General features: G+C 41.5%; 1 protein-coding gene across 1 annotated transcript; it reads right to left on the minus strand.

Moving 5' to 3' along the window:
• Positions 1–6,570: 6,570 nt before the first annotated feature.
• Positions 6,571–8,948, minus strand: LOC111371087. The gene is made up of 4 exons (XM_022993000.1): positions 8,551–8,948; positions 7,341–8,463; positions 7,057–7,188; positions 6,571–6,894 (listed from the first exon to the last, which is right to left on the minus strand). Exons 1-4 carry the CDS (start codon positions 8,946–8,948, stop codon positions 6,571–6,573), a joined length of 1,977 nt encoding a protein of 658 aa, XP_022848768.1.
• Positions 8,949–9,510: the final 562 nt, after the last annotated feature.

Below are 9,510 nucleotides of genomic sequence, written 5' to 3' on the forward strand. Positions count from 1 at the left end.
AAAAAAAAAAAAAATCATTTTTTTTGTTTTGAGAAACTAACAAAAAGAACGCATTTTCAATAATTTCAAAATAAACACTCAAAACACAAAACTCAAAATGAATTCAAAACTCAAAACACAAAACTGAAATACAAAGAGAACACCCCCTTAGCGTTCTTGTTGACTAAATAGAACTTAAGTTAGGGAAGTTTACAAAATACATCATTTATATAGGATGTAATTATACTTTACACACCTCTTTTATTTTTTTTAATTTAAATTTTACCATTGACATTTTGCATAATGTTACAGAAAAACACTTTCCTGAAGAATTACAAATATACCATTTTAAATAATTAAAAAGACAAAAATATCATTAACTGAAATAACAAATCACACCCTATATGTTATATTATATAATGTTTTGCATGCTATTTTCTAATTCTTAATATTTCATTATATTTTTCTTTAAGCAATGTCTTTTTTTTTTTTATAAGATTTATTATATATTTTCCTAACGTCTAAAATCAATAAAATAAAAATTAATTTTAGTAAATTAAAAAATTTAGAAGTTCTTTATTTTACTATTCCAACATTGTAGAAATAAATAAAAATACTTATTTCAATAATCTATTAACAAAATTTGTTTTAATGAATAAAAAGTAGAACAATCATTTAAAATATTTTTTTGTTATTTTGTAGCTAAAAATTAATTTTTTTATTCATTTCAAATTGAAGAAATTTTGCAAATTAAAAGATTTTTAAGAATGCATACGTAGCTTTATCTGTATATATTATAGATGGATATTTACTTTTATGCGAGAGAGCTTTGTGGAAGAGGATTAGAGTGAATGTTAATTTATGGAGGAATAGATTAAATAGAAAGAAAAAAAAATATCGAATTTTCAAATGAAAATAAAATAATAAATAATTTTTTGAAAAAGAAAAAAAAAACTCGATACGCAAAGTGTTACATAATGTAATATAGAAGATTTGATTTTCTTACTTTCAATTATGGATATTTGGTCTATATAACTATTTTTAATGGAAATTTGTAAATATTTTAGCAAAAGTTATTTTCTTGTTAACAATTACCCTTCTGTAAAATGTAATGTGTAAAGTTTACACTTAAAAAAATAAGGTCTGTAAAATGTAAATACACACTAAACAGGGGGTGTATTTTGTGAGTCCCCCAATAAGTTATTTTTTATTCATTGATTAGTGCATATAAACAAGCTGCATGTAATTTCCTTGTTGATAAGAACTGGAATTTCAACGACGATAGGTACAATGAAAGTCAAGGTTCCTTGTCCATAAATCTCTCATATATATTTCAATTTCTTTAGGTGTTAAATTGATAGCGAAATGGTTTGCTTTGAGAGGCTTTGAAATTTACGTAGAGATGACTTGTAGGAATAACATTTTCACGATCTAGAACACTATAGTATGGTCACTTTTTGATAAATCCATCATTTATTAGGTTATTTGACTAATCGTAAACTTGTAGTTTAAAAATAATATTACCTAGACTGATGTTATAGTAATGATGTTAGATAACATTATTTTTAAAAATAATTTTACTTTTTTGTGCTCTGAGGAGTTGTTTTTGCCCAATTAGCTTCGGTTGTAAGTAATTATACACGGAGTAAAAGAAAAGATAGTCAAATATTTAAAAATAACTTGGAAATATAATATCATAACATTTTTGTTTTTAATTTATTAATTTAGTGCTTGGATCTTTTTAGTTTTGATAAAAAGAAGCTTTTAAAGTAATTAAAATTAAGTTTTCAATATTCTAATAATATAAATTAGGATATAGATATAAATTTTGCATACTTACGATAGAGAGTACTTGAGTAAATTTATCATCCTTTTTACTTTTATTGAATCATAATCATCCTTATCGGTCAAAATATATAACAATTTGAATGTAGTTTTTATTGAAAACCAAATTTAAATAAATAAACATGTCTTTCTAGTAAGTTTATATGTCAAATTATAGGTATCACATTTGACTTTCTAGCCTGCTACACATTTATTAGTCGGCAGCTCCACCACTACATTGACAAGACAAGATAAGACACTTGAACTTTATGAAGGATGTTCCATCAATCCATCAGGAAGGATCCTTGTGTAAGACTGAATCTTTGAGGAAGAGTGCTGCTTAGAGCCTCAGGGCCTCGGATAAGATGGGGCCTCGGAGTGATGGGCATCGGCTAGAAGGTCACCTCGGCATATTAGTTTCGGCGTCAGCGCTTGGGTCACGTCTGGCCCGGGGCCTTGGATAAGATGCCACGTGGTTCGAAAGGGATGGGCCATGGGCCCAGTGGGTCGGCCAAGTGTCAACACGTAACAATAGTCCTTCAAGTCCAATTATGGTCATTTATGTAATGCGTGGACTTTTATTGCAGTGAAGTGCCTGGGGTAGAAATTGAGAATTTTTTGTACCTCAACTAATAGTTCCCAAGTCCAAGTATAGATATATCATGGTTGGAGTTGAAAGTGGTGGTGTTGCTGTGATTGGAGAAGGTGACGAAGAAGTCTCGAACCTGCCGAGGCTTGCGAAGATGTGGCTTAATGCGAAGAAGCAGATGAAGAAGCCGAGGCAGTGAGTGGATCGAACCTGACGAGGCTTGTGAAGATGTGGTTGAAATGCGAAGAAACCGAGGTGGTAAGTGGATCGAACCTGCCGAGGCTTGCAAAGATGTGGCTAAAATGCGAAGAAGCAGACGAAGAAGTCGAGGCGGTGAGTGGATCGAACCTGCCGAGGCTTGCGAAGAGATGATTGTTTTCGATGTTTGTGTCAATGATTTGATATTTTGTGCATGTTACCAAGAAAAGACAGTCGAGTCATTTCAACTTCCAAGGCACGTACGACTGCTGCATTGAATGTGCAATGATGGCTACGGCTAGGGCTTCTAGAAGGAGACGCGTTTGGAGAGGTGCGTGGGGAGCACGTTTGAATCGGAGGCGTTGATTTTGAAAACGGTTTGAATTTTACGCCTCGAATTTGGTCTGCAATGAAGGGCTCAAATTTGATGAGCATTGATCTGATGGCTGGTGTTTGTCCAGGACTTGTATAAAAGGCATGAGACTCCCATTTTTTACCTTTCTATCTCTGCAATTCTTTTTATTTTTTGAAAATATTATTTTTTGGCGTTGAAGTTTTGTTCTGTTCCCGTTTTTCAGCATCCTTCAGTTTCCTTAGTCGATTGTGTAGGTATTTCTAGTGAGAATGACTTGTTTTGCGATCTTTGTCCATTTTCCAAACTTATTCTGATATGGAGTCCACTTTGGGTAGGGGACAGTAACTATCGCATCGTTTGGGGAGGGGAAGTTCGTAGGGGGACTCGGAGGTCAAACATTATGCTATGACCGAGGAGCTCGTAAATTACGAGGAGGAATGGGGTGCGTCTAGGATACCCTCAAATATGACCCAGAAGAGGTTGGGGAAGATAAGGAAGAGGTACTGCGTGCCTCGTAACATAGAAATGTTAGTTCCTAAGGCTGATGAACGGGCTTGTTATCCAAGGCCCGGATGTGTCGTAGTTAGTAAATACTTGTTTAAGACGGGTATGCGTCTTCCTCTGTATCCCTTTTTTAGGGCAGTGTTAAGGAATTTTATGTTGTCGTTGACCCAGTTTTTGTCAAATGGGCGGAGCCAGTTGGTGGGGTCTTACTTTCTATGGAAGGAAGTGTCGATGGGGGAGGATATGCCTTTCCATGTCTTTCAACCCAAAGTCTTGGGCAAAGATGAGTCGAAGGGGTGGTATTATATTACTCCCTAGGGGTCGCACGCCCCTTTTGTGGTAGGATTGCACGGTACCGACCCAGTACTACGAAACTCATGAGTTCCCCAGCCTAAGCTGTACTTTACATTTTGTGGAGCTTTCTGGAATTTTTTGCTAACTGTTGTCGCATGTTTTGTAGACTCGAGTACGAGGTACCAGCTCCACAAAGTGGAGTTTGACGTCATAAAGGACATTTACAAGCGTCCTATGAATCTTCGCCACTTCAATCATCTCATCAACCGAAGTCGTTATTTCCTTGACTTCAGACTGATGGCTTCCAAAGGTAAGAAGTACCTGTACTTTGTGGTGGAAAAATTTGCTAATTGATGTCAACCTCTGATCCGTTGTTCCTTTGTGTTGCAGATAAGTTCAGGAGGAGGGAATACCCCGCCCTTGACATGGCCACCATAATGAAGGCCACTACTACTGTTGGGGCCCATCCTCTGAAACTTGGGTCAAGCGGGGCAAAAGAGGTAAGAGGCAAGGTGGAGTGCCTCTCCAAGATTAATACCTCCCAGGCTACCGAGGAAGAGGCTCCAAAGAGGGTGAAAGACAGAGAGCCTTGGGGAAAAAGAAAAAGTCCCTGAGTACTCCCAGAAGAAGAAGAAGCAGGTCCACTTCACCAGTTCTTCGGGGAAGTTTGGGACTTCAATTTCCCAAACCAGCAAGGACTCCCGACCATCGAAGCTCATGGACTCTGCCTTGAAGGTGGAAATGGTCTGGAAGGCCGAGGCTGAGGAGACGGCGGAGGAGGCAATGAGGTTGGCTGCATTAAAGGTAGAAGAGGAGGCTGCGCAGCAGAAGCTCGTAAGGTCCCAGGGAAAATTCCCTAACTTCTTGGCTGGGCGTGACGAAGAACTTACCCCAGCATTGTTGGAGGCTCTTCCTGAAGAGGTCCGAGGTGCTGCAGCCAGTTTTTTAAATGTTGGACTGATAGGTGGGTGCTGCATGCCTCGTCCTGCGACGCAGTCGACCTCTCAAGGGCCCTGGTGAGCCAAAGCGTGAGGACATTTGGCCTCACATTGGAGTATATGGAGGTCCTCACTAACTTCCAAATGAGGACCATGTCCTCAGAAAAGAAGCTGGCCTCTGCTGAGGAAGAGTTGAAGAGGTTGAGGGTCGAGGCAGAGGAAACAAAGGCCCAAAAAGTTGAAGACGCTGCCAAATTGGAATCTGCCTTGGCCCAAATAGAGGCCTTGAAGAAAGAGGCATATGAATCTCAGTGTAAGGTAGCCTCCCTCACTAAAAAGGTGGAAACATCAAATAATCCTCAGAAGGTCACTGCTGCGGCCCTAGAAAAAAGTAAACATTCAGCTTGCTAGGGCCAAGGATGCATATAACTTCTTGAATAACCAAATAAAATGGCATCTTGATGAACTGGCGAAGGTGAGGGAGGCAGCCAAGGTGGTAGGGGAAGAGGCAGTTGAAGAGTTCATTGCCAATTTTCACAACAACGAGGAGTACCGGAGCTTCAGCGCATACTAGAGGACCTTCGGCTACACTGAGGTAATGGAGAGGGCTGAAGAACTTTACCTAGGCTACGACCTGTCTCAACTTAGGTTCAAGTTTGTGGATGAGGTACCTTAGACCCCAGCTGAGGAAACAGTTGGGAAAGAAGCAGCAGAAAGGATTGAAGAAGGGTCTGAAGCTCAAGCTGCTGAAGCTCCTGCTGCAGAGGCGCTCCCTCCATCATCCAAAGCTTAGTTTAGGATTCCTTTTTAGTTTATACCAATGTATTGGCCTTGAGCCCACCTCTTGTAATCTATTCAATATCAATGAATGCCATTTTTTTTGCAAAATTTTATTTTCTTTTTAATATCAAGCGCATGAGCCTCGGTAAATAATCAAGCATAAGTTTGAGTTAGATATTTGAATTTGACATCTCACTTCAGGATGAGCTAATAATCAAGCCATATAAATGATGACTTAATAGGTTGCACTTAGGTTTCATCACTTTGAGATAAACCACGATGTCCAAATTACACTTAGGTTATTTGATTGAATCTTTCCATTGAGTTCGAATTAAGGAGGTAAAATGATGATGGATGACATGGGCATGTTGAGGCATGTGGAGTGAGTTTTGGAGTTCAGGCGAGATGACCCCAGAGTTGGGGATCAGAACCTCTCCTCCGAGGCTTCCACGCTTCCCTACATGGTGGATGGTGTAGCCATACAGAGGGTTCTCCCTTTGGCGTTCAGCCTCGTCAAAAGAAGGCATGTGGAGTGAGCCTCGGAGTTCGGGCGAGGTGACCCCAGATTTGGGGATCAGGACCTCTCCTCCAAAGCTTTCATGCTTTCTTGCATGGCAGATGGTGCAACCATGTAGAGGCTTCTGCCTTTGACGTTCAGTCTCGCTAAAGGAAGGCACGTGGAATGAGCCTCGGAGTTCGGGCGGGGTGACCCCAGAGTTAGGGATTAGACCTCTCCTTCGAGACTTTCACGCTTTGAGGGTCGTATCTGAATTTAATGACATTTTATTGAAGTTGAAAATCAGTTACATAAGCTAGGAAAGATCCTCTAGCGATGCAGTGCATTCATTGGTAGTAAATTCTGAGATGCTCAATGTTCCATGGACGAGGCTGTGCCTTGCCATCCATGTCTTCAATTCTGTAGGTGCTGGGTCAGAGTTTTTTTTAACTCTATAAGGGCCTTCCCAGTTTGGACCCATGGTACCTTCTCCAGGTCCTTTGGAGGAGAGGAGGACTCTCCTAAAGACCAGGTCATTAAATTGGAAAGTCCTCTTCTTCACCTTAGAATTGAAGTATTTGGTCATTTTCCTTTGGTAAGCTACGAGCCTCAGCTAGGAGTCGTCTCTTCTTTTATCAATGAAGTCGAGGTTGAACTTTCGTAGCTCGTCATTAGATATTTCGCTGAAGTGTAGATGACACGGTGATGGTAAATCGACCTCGACTGGGCTCATGGCTTCGATTCCATAGGCCATGAGGAAAGGAGTTTTCCCCGTGGGAGTTTTGGTGGTAGTTCGAATTACCCAAATCACTTGAACCAGCTCATCAACCCAGGCTTCCTTTGATGCATCCATTCTCCTTTTGAAGACATGTTTGATCGTCTTGTTTACAGCCTCAACTTGGCCATTAGCTTGAGGATGACGAGGTGTTAAGAAGTGCTTCTTAGTTCCAAGTTCTTAGCACAGGTTTGTGACTTTTTTATTGTCAAACTGCCTTCCATTGTCTGAAACTATGGAGTGGGAAATTCCGAATCGGCATATGATGTTCTTCCAAAAGAACTTGGAGGTGTTTGCTTCTGTAATTTTTGCTAGCGGTTCGACCTCAACCCACTTCGTGAAGTAATCAATGGCCACAATGGCAAAGTTCACGCCTCCTCTGCCTTTAGGTAAAGGACCTATCAGATCCACGCCCCATTTGGAGAACGGCCATAGATTGAAGATGGCAGTTAGCTCCTGCGAAGGTTACCTCTGAATGGGAGAGAACCGTTGGCACTTGTCACATTTACGCATGAATTGAAGTGCATCCTTTTTCGAGGTGGGCCAGTAGTACTCTTGCCTCAGTACTTTTTGTGCCAAGGATAGTCTCCTGAGTGATTGCCACAAACACCTTCGTGGATTTCCCTCAGAATGTAAATGGTCTTATCTTCCCTTGTGCAGCGAAGAAGTGAGAAGGAGAAGCTTCTTTTGTAGAGTACGTCATCAATGAAGAGGAAATGAGTTGACCTTCTTCTCAACTTGTAGGCCTCATCTTTGTCAGTGGGCAGGACCTGGTCCTTTAGGTAGGCTATGATTGGTTGCATCCATGTGGGGATTCCGTCGACCCATATTACCTCAGTGACCTCGGTAGACGGCGTGAGGAGATGCTCAATTGGTAATATAGCAAATAGTTCGGAGTCTTTACTGCTCGCGAGTTTAGAGAGTGCATCTGCATGTGCGTTCTCAAGGCAAAGGATTTGCATTATTTTGTATTTTTCAAAAGATGGGAGGAAGTTTAGCGCCATCTTCAAGTAGGAGGCCATGGTCTTATCCCTAGCTAAAAAACTACCATTCACTTGGCTCACCACCAGCTGGGAGTCACTGTTGATACGTAGCCTCTTTATTTGCATTTTTTTGGCTAATCTGAGGCCTGCAAAGAGCGCATGATACTCAGCAGCGTTGTTGGTGGCCTTAAATCTGAACTTCACGCCTGAGTTTAACTTGTGACCTTCTAGGCTGACTAGAACTACCCCAGCTCTCGAACCAGTGTTTTCAGCCGAACCATCTACGAACAAGCTCCACGTGGGGGGCTCAATAGGTTCCATAACCTCTTCCACCTCGGATACATTGGTGAACTCTGTCACAAAATTAGGTAAAGTTTGGCCCTTGATGACCGCCCTTGTCTTAAAGACAATGTCAAATTTACTTAACTCCACTGCCCATTTTAGTAGTCTTCCTGAGGCGTTCGATTTCTGTAGCACTTGCCTCAAAGGGAAGTTGGTCAGCACGTGAATGGTGTGTGCCTGGAAGTAGGGCCTTAGCTTCCTAGAAGCAGTGATCAAGGCTAAGGCTAGCTTCTCCATACCGGGATAGCGTGTTTCTAGAGACAGGAGTGCCTTGCTAGTATAATACACGAGGAGTTGGGTGGTTTCTTCCTCTCGTATTAGGACTGTACTAATGGCCTCATTGGAGACGACCAGGTATAACTGAAGGATATTGCCGGGCTTTGGCTTGGAGAGGAGGGAGGCCTGCCTTAGATGCCTTTTCAGGCCCTAGAAGGCCTCTTTATACTTCTCATTTCATTCGAACTTCTTCCCGACTTTCAATATTTTGAAGAACATGAGGCATTTATTGGTGGCCATGAAGACAAAGCAGTTGAGGGCTGCCACTTGTCCCGTTAGGTTTTCGACTTCCTTGGGTTTCTGGGGTGATCTCAACTCGAGCAAGGTATTGATCTTTTCGAGATTAGCTTTGATTCCTCTTTGGTTGACCATGTACCCAAGGAATTTGCCGAAGGCAACGCTAAAAGCGCACTTGAGGGGATTGAGCTTCATTCGGTACCTTTTAACGGTTCGAAAAGTGTCATTCAGGTGCATCACATGGTCGTCCGCCTTCAAACTTTTCACAAGCATATTGTCAACGTAGACTTCCATTGTCTTACCGATGAGGTCTACAAACATTTTGTTGACAAGCATTTGATAGGTGGCCCTGGCGTTTTTCAACCCAAAGGACATCATCTTGTAGCAGGAAAGGCCTCTGTCAGTAATAAATGAGGTATTCTCCTCATCGGTTGGGGTACATAGGTATTTGATTATAGCTCGAGTAGGTGTCCATGAAACTCAGTAACTCGTGCCCCGTGGTGGAGTCAACCAATTGATTAATTCTCGAAAGTGGGAAGCTGTCTCTGAGGCATGCCTTGTTGAGATTCATGAAGTCGATACATACCCTCCATTTACTGTTGTACTTCTTGACTAGCACTGGGTTGGAGACCCATTTCGGGTAGATGGCCTCTCTGATGAAGCCTTTCTTGATTAGTTTCTGCACTTCTTCTTTCAAAGTCTCATACCTTTCTGGGTTGAGGGCTCTTCTCTTCTGTCGATGCGGGGCAACTTTAGGATCTATCTTTAGGTGGTGACAGCTGACCTTGGAGTCTATGCCCACCATGTCTTCATGCCTCCAAGCAAAGACGTCAAGGTTCTTGTAGAGAAAGTCTTTCAATTTTTCTTTCATGTCGTCATCCAGGCCTATACCTACTTTTAACACGTTCACGGGGTCACGAGGGTCGACCGAGAAGCTTTC

This window comes from Olea europaea, chromosome 22 (genome assembly GCF_002742605.1).
Source record: "Olea europaea var. sylvestris chromosome 22, O_europaea_v1, whole genome shotgun sequence".
Lineage (NCBI taxonomy): Eukaryota > Viridiplantae > Streptophyta > Magnoliopsida > Lamiales > Oleaceae > Olea > Olea europaea.